The sequence below is a fragment of the Equus caballus genome, chromosome 1 (assembly GCF_041296265.1).
Source record: "Equus caballus isolate H_3958 breed thoroughbred chromosome 1, TB-T2T, whole genome shotgun sequence".
Lineage (NCBI taxonomy): Eukaryota > Metazoa > Chordata > Mammalia > Perissodactyla > Equidae > Equus > Equus caballus.
Genome location: NC_091684.1, coordinates 102,138,673 through 102,159,178, shown reverse-complemented (window position 1 = coordinate 102,159,178; position 20,506 = coordinate 102,138,673). Strand labels below are relative to the sequence as shown.

Here is a 20,506-nt window from a genome sequence, read left to right as displayed (position 1 = left end):
GGGAGCGAATAAACATTTTAGAAACCCTAGGCACCCATGTGTTCATTTCGTAATGAATATTTGTTGCCCAATTGCTATGTATCAGGCACCGTGCTAGGCTCTGGCACTGGAAGAGCTCTACAAGGAAACAAATATGAAGAGAAAAGATTCCAGAAGCGGGTGAGGGTTGGACTCGGAGGGAGTGTGGGAGAGGAGCAAAGGAGTCAGCAAGTGAGTGCCCAGCAAGGTGAGACTAAGTCTGGCTGGCATGATGCTGGGGACGGCCAAGGAGAAGGGCATTTCAAGAAGGACGTGATAGGAACAGCAGAAGTTTATCAAGCACCTTTGCTGATGCAGACACTTCATTCCTCGCACCATCCCCTAATGGCAGGTGTTTAAGGCCCACAGCCCACCTGTGAGCTCTCGCGCTGACCCCAGCTCCCCACAGCCTCAGTTGCTGCTCTGCCCTTTGAGTTTCCCACCATGTTTGTATCAGAACCCACCCTGCTCTTTGCCCCCTCACCCTGCGTCATCCAGATATTCCTGTGAACTGACGGGTGAGCTGCTGCCTGGCTGCTTCTCCCTGACTCAAGTCTTTTCCTCTGTGGGCATTTTCCTCTTTGTTTTTAAACCGCTGGGGCCGCGTACCTAATCTGCAGATGCTTCATGAGCTCTGACCTTTGGGCTGTACTGGCCCCCTGTCTGACTTCCGAATCCTTGCCCCCTGGTCTGTGCCTACGTTTGCTTTTATTTTGTTTTCTTGTCCTACCTGTTCCACGCAACGCAGACTTCCTGATTCTGCTGCCTAACTGACCCCTTGATGCCAACAGCTTTCATCTTCCCAGCTACTCAGGCTGGAGCTTATCTGACCTCGTTACTTACTCTCTGTGACTTCCCCTGCTGGCCTCCCACGTGCAGCACGGTGCAGCCTCACCCGGTCATGTTGGTATCTTTTCTCCGAGGCCATATCTTGAGTTCCTTAGAGAGAATAGGTGCTTGTACCAAGACTGGATGGGTTCTGGGCCCTTACTGTAGACTCTGATCGGAAACGTCATGGATTCCATTTTCCGGGCTGTGCTTGCTGCTCTGGCCGCTTGGATGGAGCCGTGGTCTTGGCGGTGGGAGAAGGCGACCTCAACTGTGTGTAGACTGCCTCCCTGCCTCCTCCTCTGACCCTTCCTCTTACCTAAGCCCAGGCCCAGGACTGGGGATTGGCAAAAGTAGGAAGATCAGAGGTCAAAGGATTCTGGGGTTGGACCACTGGGGGTTGCAGAGGATGGACTGTGCTTAGGTGTGGACAGAATCAGAATTCTGACCTGTGAGAAATTTGCGGGACTAGAGGCTGTGAGCCCATCCAAGAAGGGTGAGTGGAGAAGTGGGGAAACAGATGGTCCCCGGGAGGGGATGCTCAGGGATGCAGGTCTTAGTTTTATGTGATGCTCGTGTTTCAGATGCTGTGAAACTAGGGCCTCTTAGTGGTTCTTTGAAAGCCCTCGAGTTCTCATCGTTAAGATCAGACCTCCTGGCCCAGTTGCAGTCCTTCTTTAAATAGAAGTCTGAGCTGTGTGTGCACATGCCGAGGGTCAGAACCCACCATGGGACCCCAGGGCAGCCCCAGACTTACCCCAGCAAGAGATGGTGGCACTCTGACTTGATGGTGGCTGTGCTATAAAATGAATATATTTTATCTCCCTGGGGGAGAATGAGCTTTCTCTAGAGATCAGTGTGCAGAAAATAGCTCCTTATTTAAGTCAGGACCACAATTTCACGAGGACGTCCAGGGGAGTCTGATAAAAACGTGTGTCAGTTTGACATGGAAGGAGATGGATAGTTGACCAAAACAAGGAGACCCTTTGCCCACAGCTTTCACCTGGCCTGACCTTGAATCTCTTGCTTCATCTGCTCTGGCATTCTGTGTCCTTATCCCTCATCTCATGTTTAGACCTTACTTCTGACTGTCCCTCGGTGTTTTCCTGTACGTGCCTTGACTCCCCAACCGGACTATATGCTCCTTGAGACCGCCAACCATTTTATATTCATCTTTCTATCCCCTAGAGGTCCCGGCCTCATTCAAAGGATGTGCTCAGCAAGTATTTTTTGACCACATTAAAAAAAAACAGGTGCCATCTTCGAGGCGTGGAAACTAACCCACGGTGTCCATGATCACCCACCTGATAGATCACTGCCAGAACCAAGTTTAGATCCTCAGCCGAATTTGTCATTTAACAGTTCACTACTTTTCATACTTTGTCTTTGTCTTCATCCTGACGTTGGACACTAAATGGGCAGCAGAGGGGGATGTGGTTTTTAGAATTCCACCTTGATGATCAAGCCATTGAGAAGGTTTTGAGGAGAGAAGATAATGAATTTGGTTTTAGACATGTTGAGTTTGAAATTTCCCCCTGTCCAGTAACCATATTAAATTCACAGCCCCACCACTTACTAGCTGTAGGACCTTGAGGAAGTTCCTTAACTTTACTCTCAAGTTCCTCATGTACAAAGTGGGGGCAAGGATGCCCCCTCGCAGGATCACTTGAAGATCAAACGAGATGTGAGGTCAGTGACAGCACTTAGGACGTAGGTGGGCACAGGGGGCATTTCATTCCATTTACCTTCGCTTCCTTCGGGCAGGTGCCATTCTGCTCTGGATCTTAGGAGAAAGAGCAGGCTGGAAGTAAAAATTTGAGAATTGCCGGCAGAGTTGATAGTTGAAGTCATGGGGTTCAGTGAAATCATCTGGAGAAAAGATGTAAGAATGCGGTAGGAAGACGCAGCTGGTAAAGGAGACCATGCCCCTCCGTGCTGGGAGTGGAGGAGGGGCTGAGAGTGACGCAAGGTCCCAGAGACCCAGGAATAGATTTTAAGAAGAAAGTCATCATTTATAGTGTAAACTGCCAAGGAGAAGTCAAATTGGATGAGGAGTAAGAAAAAGTGGTTGGGTTGGGTACTTCTGGTGGCAGCTTGCAGGATGTTGTAGGAGTGAAAGGTGGGTTTCAGGGGCCTTATGGTGGGGAAATCGAGGTAGGAGATGGGGCCGTAGTGTCGAGGATGAAGCACTGATGAAGACAGTCTGTTAGATTCAGGGACTTGGGGATATAGGTGGTGTTGGGAATAAGACGAATTCTGTGTGGGTGGGGGAGGAGATGCTCAAAGTCATGGGAGGGCGCAATCCAGCACGCAAGCGGAAGGTCAGCCTTGGTATGGAAAAGCGACACTTCTTCCCCAAAAGCCAGGGAACGAGGGAAAATGGGCCGGGTGTAGGGCTGTGGAGAAACTGCCTCAGTGGCTTCCTGACTGGAAGTTGCCCACCCCGTCTTGTGTCTTTCTATTTGGGCAACGGGGAAGTTTACCTGTAAAAGACTGTCTCAGGGGCTGGAGGCATTGAAGAAAACATTGTTTCCAGGGCATCCATTGCTGCCTTTGCTCCTGTTCCCAGCGTCCCACCCACAAGGCTGGTGCTGGCGAGAAGGAATCGCTTCTAACGCTTTGCTATCGTGATACCTGAAAATAGGAAATTGTAAATAAAAGCGCAGAAAATCCTGCAGGAATGCTTCTGTTTCACCGGGGTTGTTTCTGCCTGCTGTGAATCTGTCTTGTCCCAGGTTGGTAGTGTTTTAACTTCTGTTTTATTTTAGAAGAAAGGTTTTGGACTGTGGGGTTGTTGATGTTTTTGAAAAAATGCTTTTCACTTGCTCCTGCTCTCTCTTTTAAAAAGCTGTGATCTTAAAATGCCCCATGTTTCACCACAGACTTAGTAAGTAGATTCCGTTTACCATTCCTTTTTTTCCTCTTTTAGTTTAATTCGGGAGCTGAAAGGGCTGTAACATCTGGATCCACCCTTTTTACTCAGTATCAGTCAACATTGATAGTTTGAGGAATCCACAAACCCGTTAAAATCTCTAAGTGTGGAAATTTTTTAAGTAAAGCAATTAACGTTTCTAAAAAATTCCTGAGAACTGCAGATACTTCTCATTTTGGAACCATTGGTGTAGAGGTAATCAACCTTCTGCCATTTTTTCCACCACAAACAAACTCTAATGGTGCAGTGAAGAGGACGTACTTCAGTGTCCCCATTTGCAGGAGGAAGGTGCTGGAATAGAGGCCTCTTAGAGTTCTCCCCGAAAGTCTTTGATCCCTTCAAAGAATTACCCGCCTCCCCACCCTGTCCCCACCTCCTCATTTGTTGTCAGACGGTGTAGAAAAGACAGGAACAGCAGCAGAAAAGTCTTCACCGTAATAGTGCTAACAGATCTGAACACTTGACTAGCACTTTACAGTTTCCAAAACCCTTTTCAAAAATAAGAAGACCAGCAGTTAGCAGAATGCTTATGACTCCGTGTGAAGAGGTCTGGCGATCTTGCTTTCCTTATTTTTTTTTTTTTTAACAAGTCACTACCTAATAATTAAAGGAGATTATAAATGAAAATTTGAAAGGAGAAAAACTACCCAGTGTCACCTCCTGAAGATAACCATTATTACCATTTTAATAGCTAGCTTTCAAGTCCCTTTTCTGTATATAGATTTTGTTTTCAGGAACATAATTGTGCTGGTTTTTGTAGACTGCTTTTTAATGAACATTTTAATATGAGTTTTCCCCACATTAGCTCTTTATGAGACATAATTTTTAGTGGCCTCATGTTTTCTTACAAGATTTAGTTTTAGCCCAAGATCTACCATGAGTTGTAACAGCTTTTGGGGGCGGGGGGCTGCCTCCATATCTGAAGTGACTGGTGAACTTTTAAAAGACATTTTTTGTTGTGAAATGTAACAGCCAGATAGAAATGTTCATAAAATGTAGTTGTTCAGCTTAATGAATTGGAAAAGGAACTTTTGTGACAAGACAGACTTTAACCAGCGTTCTCCACCCCCCGCCAAATGTACTTCTTCCCAAGTCATAACTCTTTCCCTTCCCCATCCTGAGCCACTCTCCTGAATTGTAGGGCTTCACTCCCTTGCTTGTGCTTCCTTGTAGGTGTACTACCCAATTAAGTGTCCCCCCAAAATAAAGTTTAACTGGGGTGGGTTTTAATTTCTTGCAAACAGCATTGCACAGCGTGCATTCTGTTGCGTCTGCTCCTTTCGATTCACAGCACGCCTTGAAGATTCGTTGGTGTGGTGTGGTGGTCTGTGGGTCGACTATCCATCCCACGGTTTACTTATCCATCCCACTGTTGATGACCGTTAGAGTTGTCTCCAGCCGTGTAGACGTCTGCCCACAGATATCGTGTGTGTATTTCTCGTGCGTAAGCGCTCATTTCAGTGGCGAATGTATCTGGGAGCAGCATTACCAGGTCATTGGGCTCCTGTTAATGTATCCTCGGTTTTACTTGATATTGCCGAACTTTTCCCAGAGTGGGTCTATCAGCTTGCACCCCCATCAGGAGTGAGTGAGAGCCCCTGTTGTCCCATCTTTGCTGATGCTTTGTCAGACTTTCAGATTTTTGTTAGTCTGGTTAAGTGTGATTATGGCTTTAAATTGCATTTCCCTGTAGACTAATAAAGATGAGTAATTCTTGTTTCCCTCCTCCTCCTCTCCCTTCCTGCCATTTAGATTTCTTCTTTTATCAAATGCTTGTTTGTATGAAATGCCATCTTTCTGTCTGGTTGTGTGTCTTTTTCTTATTGATTTGTAGTAGTTCTTTGCATATTCTAGATAGAGTCCCTTGTTGGTTATATGATGTGGCAACTCTTTTCCCACTTGGCCGTTTGCCTTTTCACTTTGTTAGTGGTGTCTTCTGATGACCAAAGTTCTTGATTTTAGTGTAATACAATTTGCTGATTTTTTTTTCCCTCTTTGGTTAGTATTTTTTGTGGTTTTCCTGGTGGAGTCTTCCAGGGGAAACTTTGAGTTGCAAAGTGTTGGACGTCTCTAAGAACGTGGGTCTGTCCATCAAAGGTAGAGTCTGCCGAGACTGGTCCTGGGTGTGTCCTGGTGCCTGTGGGTGGAGGGCTTGGAGCTGAGGGTCCTTCTGTGGAGTAGCTCAAGCTTCTCCCTAAGGCACTTAAAGGCGACCGCATCTCTGAGGAAGGACGAGTTTAGGACACTCGAGAAAGGGCTGGCTGTGCAAGTAACCGCGCACCCACCTCGCCCACCTGGCTGGCTGGGTCCATTTCTCCCTTATTTGTTCAGTGCTGCCCCCGAGGTCGAAGGAGTGTCACGTAGAAACAGGATCAGGACACCAGAAAAGCAGCTTTGACCATCACAGTAAGTGGGATTAACACTTACTCGTGACCGCAGTAGGTTATCCCACATCTTCCCCACCACCCTTCAGATTCGATCAAAGAGGCGGGGCCAGTCTGCTGCCAGTGTGAGCTGGAATGCTTTTACTTTAGTTTTGATTTCTAGCATTAATCATCCCTTATCTTCTGTTCTTCATGTACTGCCCTCCGTTTTCAGTTTTCCCCTCCTCTTAGATTTTTCTTTCATTGATGATTTATTTTTTTTTATAACTGATAACAAAATGAACTGACAAGAGTGGCCACGGTGGAGAGAGCCTGCACTCCGAGTGTGGGGTTTGGGGATGCTCTCCTCTGCCTTCTGACCCCCTCCTCCTGACCACCACCACCATGCTGTATGCAGCGGCTCGTACGCTTTTGGGGGTCATAGACAACTTTGAAAATCTGGTGAAAATTGCGGAGGGAGGAGACCCCTAATCTTACTTATGTTCTCCCCAAGGATCCCTGAACTTGCTTAAAATCTCCTGCTGAGGTGGACGTCCCTGTCCCGTAAGGAAGGACAGCTGCGCTGGGAGAGGTCCTGGGATAACTGTCCTTCAGTAGAGGGCGTTTTCCCGTGCGATGGCTGGCGGATGCGCTAGAACGGTGTTCCCTTCTGATGTCTCTTCCCATTTAGTTCTGGTGGAGGGGGCTGTGTTTTAAAATCCACAGTCTCTGGCTTGGGGATTTTGGGCACAGGCTGCTACAGCCGTAAGATCCTTCCTCAGACCTCGGCATCATAACTCCTTTTGCTGACCGTTTTTCGATACCTTGTTCTTCCGACTGAAATGAAGCCCCACGCAAGACGAGCAGGCGGGACCTGCATCCTGGGACGCTTTTCCATCTGGCACAGCTGTGTTGGATGGTGGCATGTTCCAGGGGCTGGGGCCACACAGACACTTCCCTGTAGAAAGAGGAGGAGGATCCTGGTTCTGAGCAGGTGTTTTTCTACCTGTGTCTGGGGCAGACAGAGCATCTCTTTTTTTTCTGTTTGTTTGTTTAAATTTTTTAGACTCTTTCCTCTTCCCTGTATGATTCTTGATAGTCCCTTAACTTTCTCCTGGCTCCCTTTTCATGCTTCCGCCCTCCGTCCTGCATGCCACTGAAAGATGAATCTCCTCAAGGCGTAACTTTGTTCCTGTCTCTCACCCTTGGACACTTCCAGGAGCCCCGCATCTTCTCCACGACAAGCTCTAACCCTTTAGCTGCCCATTCGAGCTCCTCCCAGACACATCCCCCGCTGGCCCACCCAGCTCTGTCTCGGCTCCCCAGCCGCCCTGAGCCGCTCGCTGGACTCCCTGCCCGCCCTGGGCTTCCCATTGCTGCATTGTGTGCGCTCGACCCTGTGCATCCCCACGTGTTTAACCCATCTGCCCCTCACGGCACAGGCCAGGTGTCGGCTCTCTGAAGCACATCCCAACGCTTACCCCCCAGAAATAACCATCCCCTCCCCAAATTCCTCCTTAAGGGCCCCATTTTCCTATGGAGTTTTCAGGGAGCTTGAGGGGGAGGAAGCTGAGCCGAAATCCTCCACCACCACCCCCCCTCAGCTGTAGGTCGACAGTTCTTGTCATTGGCGGCTGAGCTCAGAAAGGGCGTCACGTTGTCGTATAAGCCACAGTAGGTGTTTACATCGAGAAGCGGACTTGTTGGACCATAGGCTTCACCTCTACAGAGACTATCAAGTTATTTTCCCCAGTGTTTGCACCAGTTTATCCTTCCACAGCAGTGTGACAGAGCTCCCCTCCTCATTGTCCTCGCTGTCCCTCGACGTCGTCTCACTTTAGTTCCTGCCCCTCTCTTGGGTGTGAAACCAGAACTCGTGGATTTAATTTGTGTGTCCTGTGCTGACGAGTTTGGGCATCGTCTTTTTATGTGTGTCAGGCATTCACGTTTCCTCTCCTGTCATCTGCCTCCATTGCTTCTGTCTCTTTCTTTTTCATTTCTGGGTGCTCTTTATATATTCTGGATCTCCATTGTAGGTTAATGAGTACCTCTTTTCCTAGGACCCTTCTGTGTTGTTCCATCACTGTGTCTGCAGTGCTACATTCTTCCTTGTGGGGCTGAGGTTGGCTCACCTCGACGCCTGCCTCCCACCAACAAGTGGGGGGCGGGGGAAGGGGGGCACAGCCTTTTCTCTAAAGCTGTGACCACAGGTTGCTCACATCCCAGTGGCCAGAGCTTCGTTCTCTGTACACCAGGCTGCAGAGGAGGCCAGGAAACGTCTTTATTGTGCAGAGCCGTTTATCCAACTAAACGTTGCAAGAGAACGAACTAGGAGACAACTGATGGACTGAAAGACTGGGGATGGTTTAGCCCCGAGAAGAGGCTAGAGAAAGTACATTTGTCTTCAAATTAATTATCTCCTAGTGCCTGTTTCTGATAAATGCTATTATCTTTCATATTAAAACTGTTCTCTTTCATTATTAAAACTTCACTTGGAGGGTTCTTAATAACAGTATTACAATTTACCACACATGCTTTTGGTTTCTCTTTCAGAAATACATTTATGATTATCAAACTATAAAGAGGGAAGAACAGGAAGTGAGATGACTATAGATACTGAAATGACATCGATAATGCATTTATTTAGTTGATTTTCCAGGAAAAAGTCGTGTGCATTATTTTTGCAAAATGTGGTGGAAGACATAATCTCAGCCCCTTAATTCTGAGCGAGGCCCCTGATGTTTGTTTTTATGATGTCGTGTTCTTTTTAAGCTGAAGTGTACACGTCAGATCATGTGATTTTTAAACTGGTCGATGTGTGAGTTTTGCTAGTCTAAGACATCGCGGTCTCTCTCCTTTTCTCCTTCCATACATGAGCTAATGGCTCGAACCTCTGGTCTCTCCAGGTATGGTGTGAGCCCTGAGAACATCATCCTGTACGGTCAGAGCATTGGGACGGTGCCCACGGTTGACCTGGCCTCACGGTACGAGTGCGCCGCCGTGATCCTCCACTCGCCTCTCATGTCGGGTTTGCGCGTGGCTTTTCCCGACACCAGGAAAACCTACTGCTTCGACGCGTTCCCCAGGTAAGTCACGACCCCACCAGGGCCAAGGGTCCCGTGAGCTGAGTTCAGATCTGATGCCACTGTTAACTGGGCCACCGATAAACGTGCACTGAATGCGTCCGCACTTCGGGCCCTGTGCTGGCCCCTCAGGGGACATGGACGTGAAGATGGTACAAATGCCCATGAGGGACTTTGTCCTCTGGGCTGGCTCATTTGTGAAAATCCACCAGCTGGCCTATAAGGACCTCGCTCATCCTGATACCCAGGACTGACTGATCCAGCTGTCTGTGCACGATAAAGGGGAAAGTCCCCATGTGTTCTGAAGGAGCACACAGTGGAGCATCATTCATTCACTCAGATGGACGTGATTGTTGAATCACAAAGAGCTAAATGCAAAACATGCAGTGAGGCAACTGACGGGTCTGCATGCCCCTAACACTGTGGGCACCCACAGCTGTGATATTCCTCTTACTTTTCCATCAGACAGGACAGGTGAGGGGAAGGGTGCCATGAGCGACTTGCAAGGCAGTAACGGGCCACGGGGACAGTGTAAGTGACCAACCCCACCCGTAGTCCCGGACCCCTGAGAGCCGCTCATTTCCTCCTGCCCTTCCCCTGTCACCAGGACCTCCTTCCCTGCAGAGGGGCCTGCACCTGCCACCGGAGGTACAAGAACAAGAGCCCACGCCGGGGTCCTCCCCCACCGGCTGTCCCAGAGCGGGCAGAGCCGCTGCCAACTGAGTCCCTGCTGGTTTCTAGTTCCCACTGATGGAAGGAGGAGAAATGATTAACGGTGCTGAAAATGCAAATGTGGCAAGCACATTGTTTCTTGAATACTTCTGTTTGAAAATTTTCTTTTTTTCTTTTTAATCTAAGCTGAGGAAAGTGTTTTTAATAAAAACCATTTGCCCTCTCAACTTTTCCATAGTCTGAGCCGGTGGCCACAGGACTGGCCGGCTGGTAGTGCCATTTTGTAGAAAGAGCCTCAGCAGAAATAATGTACAATTTGAGGGTTTTGATTGACCCATTAATTGCAGTCATTCTGCGATTGCTGGGGGGAAAAAAAAGAACATCGTTTGGTTCCATAAACGTGTGTTCCCAGCCTGTCTCGTTTCCCAAGAAGAGACCTCTGTTGGCTCCTTGGTGGACCCCAGCCCTGTGCGGTCTGCACCGGGGCTTGGTGAAATTCAGCTTCCTGGGAAAGTTGAGCAAGACTGGCATCTCTAGCAGAGTGGCTGAGAATGCTAAGTAGGGCCAATGTGCATCTCCAGCGTGGCCTCGTTTGTGCCGAATTGGCAGTGAGGGGCCAGTGTGCTGAAAGGGAGAGACTTAGCGTGTTTGTGGGGAGCAGTGCCGGGTGTTACTCTGGCAACAGAATGAATAGATTTCCTGACTCTTAAATCAGCATCACCTTAAAATACAGCCGTGGTGATGAATTGCAGCTTCTTAATTCATAGTAAACTAGCAACTGATCTTTGCTGGGTTGGTCTGATGCACGAGGTGTCGGGCTAAATGTGGCACACTTGCCATCTCGCTGGCTCTTCGCAGCAGCCTTAAGAAGCGGGTCAGGTTACAGCCCCCCTTCTGTGGATCAGGAGAAAGATTGTGGAGAGTTAAGCAGTTTGCCTGACTGAGGTGGTGAGTGGAGGCAGCCAAAAAAGGCCGTTCCTCCTCTTCAGTGCCGTACGGTGCTAATACGACAGATTTCAGACCGTTACCAGTCGCGTGACTCATCAGTAGTTGAATTGGCTGACGGTTTTCTCACGGGGTCCGTCGCCACCGAACAGAGGAGTCCTGTCTGTGTTCTTCTCTATAAAGGAAGGTATGTCCACGTTTCCTTTTAATGTTAAAAAAAGATAAATAAAAGGAGTCCTGATCCTTATTTGGTTTCTAGTTTATGTCCTTGTAGTCCCTTTGCGTTTAGAGTCAGACGTGGCGTTTCACTTCACGAGCGCCCTCCGGGGTGGAGCCCCTTCTCACTGTCCGTAAAAATCTTTTTGATTGAATATGATTGCGCTGCTAGCATTCTTAGAAGAAGTGTCCACTTTAAAGATAAACGTAGGAGAAAAGCAGGTTTCTAAACAAGACTCTCAGTCTGTGAGACCGAATGCTGCCACACACGGTGCCTCTGATCGTGGCAGGTGCCTTGGCTGGTGAGGGTTTGTCACCCTCCCGGGATGTCTTGAAGTGGTTGGCAGCTTGTGGGTTGTTAATGAAGGCCATACAATGGTTGCTGGTAGGTCTTTGGGACGTGTAACTGGTGTCAGAGCTCTTTATTATCACCTCGACCTCATATCTGTTTTTTAATCCTCTCTCTGAGCCTCAGTTCCCTCCTTGGTTGAACAGAGAGGGTCTTCCTTCTCTCACTGTGTCTCTGAAGATTAAATGAGGTTTTGTATGGAAAGTACCTGGCTGTGGGAAATGTTCAATAAATATTAGTTGTTATTTTTAACGAAGAGATCCCTACAGGTAGTACCAGTTGGTATCCTCTTGTAACTTTGACTAGGATCAGATTCGGAGAGAAAATCAGCTGTAGGAGGGATGGGCTGGACAGAGACTCCCCTCTCTAGATTTGTCTGGCCTCAGAGAAGGCGCCTCTACGCCGAGCAGAGCCCAGCCCAGCTCAGAGTTGTTTGAATTCCTCGTTGGGAAATGCCTCCAGAGCCCGCAGCACATTCTTCTGGAGATCCTCACGCATTCCTCCTCCTCTAAGGGTACATTTGATTTTTGTAAACAGTCACATCATTTGTAATCCAGTCTCGACCTTACATTACGTTTTCAAGCTGAGTACTACAGTTTTTATCAAAAATGAGGCATTAGCTTTGATGGAGCGAGGCTTGTGAGGAGTTTGTTGATCGAGTCTGAAGACAGCTCTCAAAGAAGACTTCTGAGAACTCGAATAGCCCTGGATTAAGTGTCCAGCTTTCACAAGAGACATTCATGCAGATCCGTTAAGTTCTAGCCTGTTTATTTTTTTTAAAAATCCTCTCTCAAAAACATGAATATATCAGAGAGCTTAGTTACCGGATTGTTGGTCTGATGGTTTTGAAGAGTTCTGTTTTTAATAAACTGCTTTACAAAGATTCAATGGCGAAATGCAGTGCAATATTCTCAGTTGGATCCTGGAACAGGAAAGGGACATCAGTGGAAAAACTAACGAAATCCAAATAAACTCTGGAGTTGAGTTACTCACAGCGAACTGACGCTGGTTTCTTGCTTCTGAAGATGTACCGTGGTGGTGGTGTATACAGTGTTAACCATATGGGAAACGGGTTAAGGGTTTTTAGGCACTCTATATTATCTTTGCACCTTTCCTGCAAATCCAAAATGATTCCATAATGAAAAGTTTGTTTTTTAAAAAAAGAATTAGTATAAAAATGAGGGGGGGAAAAACCCACAGTGTTGCCCCCCCTCGCCCCTGGCTGCCGATTCGGTTCCATTAAGTGTGATGTGTGTTGTCTGAGAGCATAACTGAAGGAGACCTCTCTCCCCCTCCCCCATCTGTTTTGCAGCATCGACAAGATATCTAAAGTCACCTCTCCTGTGCTGGTCATTCACGGGACAGAGGACGAGGTCATTGATTTCTCCCACGGCCTGGCAATGTATGAGCGCTGTCCCCGGGCCGTGGAGCCCCTTTGGGTCGAAGGCGCCGGGCATAATGACATAGAGCTTTACGCACAATACCTAGAAAGACTAAAACAGTTCATATCTCACGAACTTCCCAACTCCTGAAGAAGACCGCTCCATCTTACCTCATTTACTGTGAACACAAGAGTCCTCCGTCTGGCACATGCTTTAACTGGATCGCTGCACTGGCGCACTCACCACGAGGAAGTGCTGGCTGCACGATGTTCTCCTCACAGATCTGGGGGAATCTCAGCCTTTTCTGTCTAGAGCTGGGTCTCCTGATTCACACAACATGTTCAACTGAGCAGTCATGATTTCCAGCTTCCTTTCCTTGCAGGAATGGGGGTGAGAGCTGACTGGCTGGGGGACGGTCCCCTCGTGCCGTATAAAGGATGCTCACGTCTCTACCTTCCCCATCATTCATGACTCATTTATGCAGGACTCAGACCTCTGTCCACCAACGTTCTCAGTATTTGATCCGCAGCCCTCTTTCAGCCACTGGATTCATGGGTTCAGTCCATTTGTGAAGCTGTGATAGTGTAACTGGAAAACTATTGTGATGAAAATGCTTTTGTTGATTTTCGTTAACATGCCGATCTTTCCCCCCAAACAAATCAGTGGAAGGGTGGGTTAGTGGAACTCTCATGAGCAGCTTCACCAACTGGAACCGTATAAATATAACTGGAATATTCTTAAACAAAAGGAATCTGGGGTTTTCTTTTTTTTAAGTGTAAATTTATTACTAGTCCAAGAGTTTTAATATTTTGATTGTCTGGTTGGTCTAATAAAGAGCCTAGCAGACTTTCTTTCTTAAAGTCCTCTTATAGGCTTTTTTAAAGTACTGTATATAGTTGCAATTACATTGTGCATAGATTCTTAATGGGTAATTTTCTTTCGTCAGGCTACCACAATGAGCTGCGGACTCCTTGCTTGTAATGTAAATGATTGAATACATTTTGTTAATATGTTTTTATTCCTATGTTTTGCTATTAAAAAATTTTATAACATTTCCAAGACAAAACAAAATTAACAAGTTTATGCTTTGAAGAATTTATGTAATTAGAATTTGACTAAATCTTTTTAGTTTAGGAGTTATTTGGGTTTTGACACTGGAGTTGCACCGAATAAGCATCAGAAAATGTGAGATGCCTAAAATTGCTACACTGCTCGTACGGTTGGGGGTTTGGGTTTGGGGATTCTTTGGTTATATTTTGAATTTTTTTTTCTTTTCAAATTTCAAAGCCTTAAATGTACTGTAAGCCTCAGATTGTTGTACAGCTGGACTGCGGTTGATTGTCAGCTTGTGTGCTGTTGCCCAGCTGCGGCACGGCGGTGGGTCGTGGAATAAAGGATGCATGGATCAGAAAGTGTGGGCTCCTGCAGTCTTTTCCTCCATCTTTCCATCCAGGGAAATAGTGAATAAGAAAACGTTTTGTGGGGCCGGCCCCGTGGCTGAGTGGTTAAGTTTGCATGCTCCGCTTCGGTGGCCCAGGGTTTCACTGGTTTGGATCCTGGGCGCAGACATGGCACTGCTCATCAAGCCACGTTGAGGCAGCATCCCACATGCCACAATTAGAAGGACCCACAACTAAAAATAAACAACTATGTACCAGGGGGCTTTGGGGAGAAAAAGGAAAAATAAAATCTTAAAAAGAAAAAAAGAAAACATTTTGTCTTGATTTAAGAAGAAACTCTTGGGGCTTACAAACTTTGCTGCCTTTCTCGAGCTGTGTGCCTTTGTTTCATAGGAGACCTTAGATTGCTTTCAGAAGAACCCAAGGTCCAAACCGTGGAGTAGGAAAGTGCAGGTGGGATCCAAGTCGAATGAGCCGTGGAGTCTGGCTACGAAACAAAAGTGATGAAGGCAGTCTTGTCATAACTGGGCTGGGAGGGAGAACAGGGCTGGAGTCTGGAAACCTGTCAGGCGTGTTCCCTGGGCTTTTCAGCCCTTTGACCACTGACCAGACAAAGAGCAGCTGAGGGGGGCTCGTTTCACCTCGTGGCACCCCTCCTGAGCACGCAGTAAAAGGCACTGGTCGCGGGAGGCGTAAGGACGGGGCGAGCTCACAGAATGTGTGTTCCAGCCCACTGAGGGTGGCTTCCTGGCCTGGAATCAGTGGGGCTGGCTCACCTGAAGCTCCAGAGGGGACGCTGTCCCGGATGTCCAGGAGACCTAGAAGGGAAAGAAGCACAACCACCAGCCTGCCTTTGGGTCTCGAGAGCAGCGAACCCAGGTTCACAGAGACCTGACTTCTGATCCTGTTTGCTGCTTGCAGATTCCGTAACCATCTCTCCCTTTTTTTCCTCCCCAAATCCCTTTTGTCAGCCAGATTTCATAAGTGTTAATGGGAAACCGTAATAAGATTGACAATAACAAAAGCTGAGGTGGCAAAGCCCTTTTCAGTTCCTTGTTTTAAAAGGGGGGTGGTTTATATCCATTTGAAGCAGCTCGTGTTTCTGACTCCTTTTCCAGAATCGGGGGGGCGGGGGGGGGGCGGCTTTGGTCGACTCTGCCAGAGTTTGACCCAGGGACAGCCCTCCTCTGAGGATGGTGTGTGGTCACAGTGGGAACCCCAAGAGAGACCCCAATTCACAACAGTAGTGGATGCAAAACACACTTAGTAATGAACCTGAAAGGTCTAGGTCACTTCCGTTTTCTGCTCTAAGATGGACTTGGGATGTGGACCAACTCTCTCAGGGAAAAAAAAAGCAACACTACTGAATAAAATGGAAAAAATCTTCAAAATGCATGAACTGGTAAGAAAATAAAGACCTTGGAGGTCAAATGCCAGGTCAAGGCGAGAGCCAAGAGGGAAGAGGAGCAGTGAAACCCGTTTCTCCTGGAAGGAACTGAGCTGGGTTGGTTTTGAAGACCTGAACGCTGGTCTTCCAGTCTGATGGGGCTCAGGGGACTGGGAACAAATCTGAGAACGCCCTCCGCGGTGGGGAGACTCACCGGAAGCTGCCCTCTTTGGGGGGAAAATCATATGATCATCTCAGTAGACACAGACAAAATGTGGTGAATTCAGTGTCCCATTCATGACCTGAAAACCAGGCAAAACTTGGTCAAACTAGGAGTAGAGAGAAACAACACAGAGAGATTATTCAAAACAGCAACCAAAAAGCATTGTACTGAGTGGTAAAACACTGGAAGAATTATTCCACTTTACCTTGGGAGTTAGCTGTAGTCCCCACTACCCTCACTTCTGCCCAGAATTACACGGAAGACCCCAGCAAGTGCAGCAGGGTCAAAAAAATGAAAAGGGTAGAAGACATGGGGGGAAAAAAGGGAATGGATATGTTCTAAAACCAGATTATTGTGGTTACACAACTCACTAAACTTACTGAAAATCCTTCAAATGTGCACTTGAGGGGATAGATTTTATGATATGTAGATTATACCTCAATGAAAATTTTAAAAAGAAATGGAAAAGAAATAGAACTGTAATTCTCAGATTACGATGGTGTGGACCACCACCTGAAAGTATCGACAAGTTAATAGATGTAACAAGAATTTAGGTTGCTGGACACACAATCAACGTACAGAAATCCATCTTATGTCTATAAATCAGTAAAAATGTTTAAAATTCACTTAAAAAGATATCATTTACAATAGCATTGAAAAATATTAAGTACCTGGGAATAATGCAACACATCACGTACAAGGCATATTCTGGAGCAAGTGATAAAGATGTTAAAGAAGACCTAAATTAATGAGATCTATACCATGTTTATGGATAAGAAGGCTCATTATTTTTTAAATATATCCTTCCAAAACAGATTATAGTCAGTATGATTCCAATAAAAATCCCAAAAGTGTTTTTTTGTGTGTGGAACGTGACAAGGTGATGCTGAAATCTGTGTAGGAGGACGGAGGGCCAAGAATGGCCAGGGCACCGGCAGGTGGAGAGGTGCTCGGCCGGCTATGAAGAAGTGCAGGTGAGGAAGGTCAAGAGTGAAAAGTCCCGGTCCTCCCAGGTTCTGGAGTCGAGAAAGCCTTTCTTGACCCTGGACTCTGGGTTAAATGACCCTCCCAGAGGCTGCTCAGGATTCTGTCTCGCCTGGACAGCGCCATTGTCGTTACTGCTTGCAACTAGAAAGGAATGTGTTACTAGATTTGATCTATGAAAAATATAAAACTCATAGTAAAAAAAAAATAGCATAAGGCTGGTCTGGTGGCGCAGTGGTTAAGGTCACATGTTCTGCTTCGGTGGCCCGGGGTTTGCTGGTTCAGATCCCGGGTGCGGACATGGCACCTCTTGGCAAGCCATGCTGTGGTAGGCGTCCCACATATAAAGTAGAGGAAGATGGGCACGGATGTTAGCTCAGGGTCAGTCTTCCTCAGCAAAAAGAGGATTGGCAGCAGATGTTAGCTCAGGGCTAATCTTTCTAAAAAAAAAAAAAAAGCATAATCTAGTGACAAGCAGGGGAACATTATAAAGCATATGACAGATAATGTATAAAGATACTTAATAATCAACGGATGCAGTGTCAAAGAGCACAGGACGTGAAGAAACTATTCGTAAGAGATTATTGTCTGTAATAATCGCATCTAGATTCAATCAGATAATCCAATGAATATATCAAATAAATATAGATTTAAATAATAAAATGCCATTTTAAATTATAAAGTTAGTATAAATATTTAAAGAGATTGTTCAATATTTATTTGGAGAGGTTCTTTGGAACGTTTATTTGAAGAGATTATTGTCCACAGTAATCACTTACAGATTTAAATAATCTAATGAATATACCAAATAAATAGATTTAAATAATAAAATGACATTTTAAATTATAAACTGGCATAAATATTTAAAGCATAATACCCGTTGGTGGTAAAGATGGGGATAAATGTGCCCTTTAGAATTGTACTGCTAATTTTGCACACCAAATTGGTTCAAACATTCTAAAGTATACTTTGAATCAAAAGCCTAATCTAGCAATTTGGCTTCTGGGAATTTATTCTTAGGAAATAATCAAGAAGATGAGATGGGCTTATGTCAGTGTTAGTAAGAATGAAAACTTGCAAACAAGCTAAGTTTCCAGCAACAGGGATTTAGTTATTATGTCCACACAATGTGTTACTCTGCAGTCGTCATAAATGATGCTATAGGATAACATTTAGCGACATGACAAGGTGTTTACGATACATTGTTTCTTGTTATGTGGTAAAACTGGTTACTAAATAGCTGCTCTGATATGATTCCCCTCTCCCACTGCCCCTCCCCACATTCCAACCTGGAACGAAGAGCCGAATGTGCACCCAGATGTTAACAGCTGTACGTCTCTGCAGTGGAGGTTTACTTGTTTTGTCAGTAAGTCTTTATGTGGATGGAGGAGAGTCCAGACCCATCCTTCAGGATTCACGTGAGGTGGGTACCAAATGGCATCAGTAAGACTTTTTGTTACTGAAATTTGTTTTGGAACCCCATTAGATGGCACTCTCTTGCTCTCCCGTGAAAATGCTGCTTTTACTGGAGAAAACTCGTGATCCTGGGTGGATCTCACCCCCTTGTGTGTGAGGGTGTGTGAGGGTTACTAAGCCGCAGATGGAGCTCATGTAAACATCACATCCCACGTTATCAGCTCTGCCGCGCCACCTCCTCCCTGAGGCCTTGCCCACCAGGATTTCCGCAGAGAAGGCACAGCCCTTCCTGCCAGAGCTTGCCCAGCTGGGTGGGTTCCATGGCAGAGGGCCTGGGACACAGCCCTGGGACAAGGAGGCCTGGCCTGGTCCTGTCCTATTCCTTCCCAGCCAGGGGAAAATGTCCGTAACATAAAGTTTACCTTTTTAGCCAATTCTCGGTGTACATTTCAGTCGTATTAAGTACACGTACATTATTGTGCAACTGTCACCACCATCCATCTCCAGAATTTTTCACCATCCCAAACCTAGACTCTATCCATAGACACTAACTCCTCATTCCCCTCCCCCAGCCCCTGGTACCCACCATTCTTCTTTCTGTCTCTATGAATCTGACCACTGTGGGACCTCATATAAGTGGAGTCATACAGTGTTTGTCCTTTTGTGACTGCTTATTTCATTGAGCATAATGTCTTCAAGGTTCATCCATGTTGTAACATTTCACTCCCTTTTAAGGCTGAATAATTTCCTATTGTATGGATATGCTACATTTTGTTATCCATTCATCCATTGATGGACATTTGGGTCGTTTCCACCTCTTGACTCTTGCGAATAATGCAGCTGTGAATATGGGTGTGCCAATATCTGTTAGAGACCCTGCTTTCAGTTCTTTTGAGTACACACCCAGAAGTGGAATTGCTGGATCAAATGGAAATTCTATTTTTAATTTTTGGAGGAAGCACCCTACTTGCTCTGCAGTTCTGAACAGGAGTCTTGGGGTCTGTGACCCCTTTGAAATTGGATGCCATGCCAAGGTCCACGGTTTCAGCAGATTCTCAAAGGTGTCAGTGATTCTGAAAGATCAAAGACACTGAACTAGATGCTATCTACAGGTTCTTTTAAAACCGCTATTTTCGGATTCTGAGAACTGTGAGCGCAGCTTTTGAGAGGGCAAGGAGCTGGAATTTACCCAGCAAGCAAGCCCAGGCAGGGGCGTGGGTTTGTGAGAGCTCTCTGCATAGCGAGGGGACCTCTGGATGTGCAGGAGTCGAGGGCAGAAGCGTTTACAGGCCCAGAGGCGGGTGAGACGGTGCAAAGAATCCTGGGCATGGAGACAGCAGGCCTGGTGTGAGTGTTTGTGCCATGGTGGCTGTGTGACCTTGGGCGATTCTCTTGACTGCTCTGAGCCTGTTCTGTTCTACAGTGTTGCTGATACCAACCACGTGGTCACCGGAGGATCAGATGAAATTCTGCAGGCAGAAATGCTTTGCAAGAGGTGACCAGGCTCGGAACCACTCCTTAAATGGATGGGCGAGGTCTGGGTTTAGAACAAAACAAAACACTTTGAAAACGCTAGGTTAAGACAGTCTACCCGGTTGCTGCCCTGGCTACATTGTTACTTAATCATTACTCTGCCTCTAAATGATTTACCGTTTGGCTGGTCCCAGCTGGTTCACACTGGCCCTGTCTGGCTCTGTGGGTATGGGCTGAGATGGGCCCAAGGGCCTCCAGACATACACAGAGCCTGTCTCCTGCCTGAATTCTCCCCAATCTCCCTTCTCTGGGCTTCCGGGTGCCCCTTAGATGGACCTGTGAGGCACGCGTAGCTCCTGAGCCCATCTAGAACTTTCTCTGGGATAAAAGAGACCCAGATGGGTAGAAAGGTGGGGCCTCTCCACTCTGATGTCTCAGGAACCCGGGAGAGAAACCAGCTCAGAAGAGAGAAGCAAAGGATGTCTGGGAGAGGTTAATGTGCACTTAAGAAGGGGGATCAGAAGAACACATACAATAAATGCCCTTTTAAAATGTCTTTTAAATGTTAAAATGTTATCCAAAACAGTGGAGAAAACATATTTTTACAGTTTAAGGGGAAAACAATGAACACTTATATTGCCAGTATTGAGCCTAAGAACTAGAATATTACCAGGACTGTAGGAACTCACCTTCGCCCCCATTCTCCTCCCATCATGGGCCCTTTCCTCCCCCACCCCGCAGGGTACCCACTGTCCTGAAGTTCCTGTTAGTCATCCCTGTGCCCCTTCTGTGTAGTCAGTAAGATCGTGTGTGTGTGTGTGATTCACTGTTGGCA

General features: G+C 46.7%; 1 protein-coding gene across 3 annotated transcripts in view; it reads left to right on the top strand.

Moving 5' to 3' along the window:
- ABHD17C (abhydrolase domain containing 17C, depalmitoylase) overlaps window positions 1-14,200 on the top strand; it is a 50,352-nt gene extending 36,152 nt beyond the window's left edge. Inside the window, exons 2-4 of one of the 3 annotated variants that reach the window (XR_011438357.1) lie at window positions 9,048-9,227; window positions 9,832-11,028; window positions 12,719-14,200. Coding sequence is in view for 2 of the 3 variants with exons in the window: in XM_023649312.2 (XP_023505080.1) it covers window positions 9,048-9,227; window positions 12,719-12,938 (400 nt within the window). In the remaining variant the exon portion in view is untranslated. The remainder of the gene's footprint in view (window positions 1-9,047; window positions 9,228-9,831; window positions 11,029-12,718) is intronic. The other 2 variants (XM_023649313.2, XM_023649312.2) reach the window with 2 other exon arrangements.
- Window positions 14,201-20,506: the final 6,306 nt, after the last annotated feature.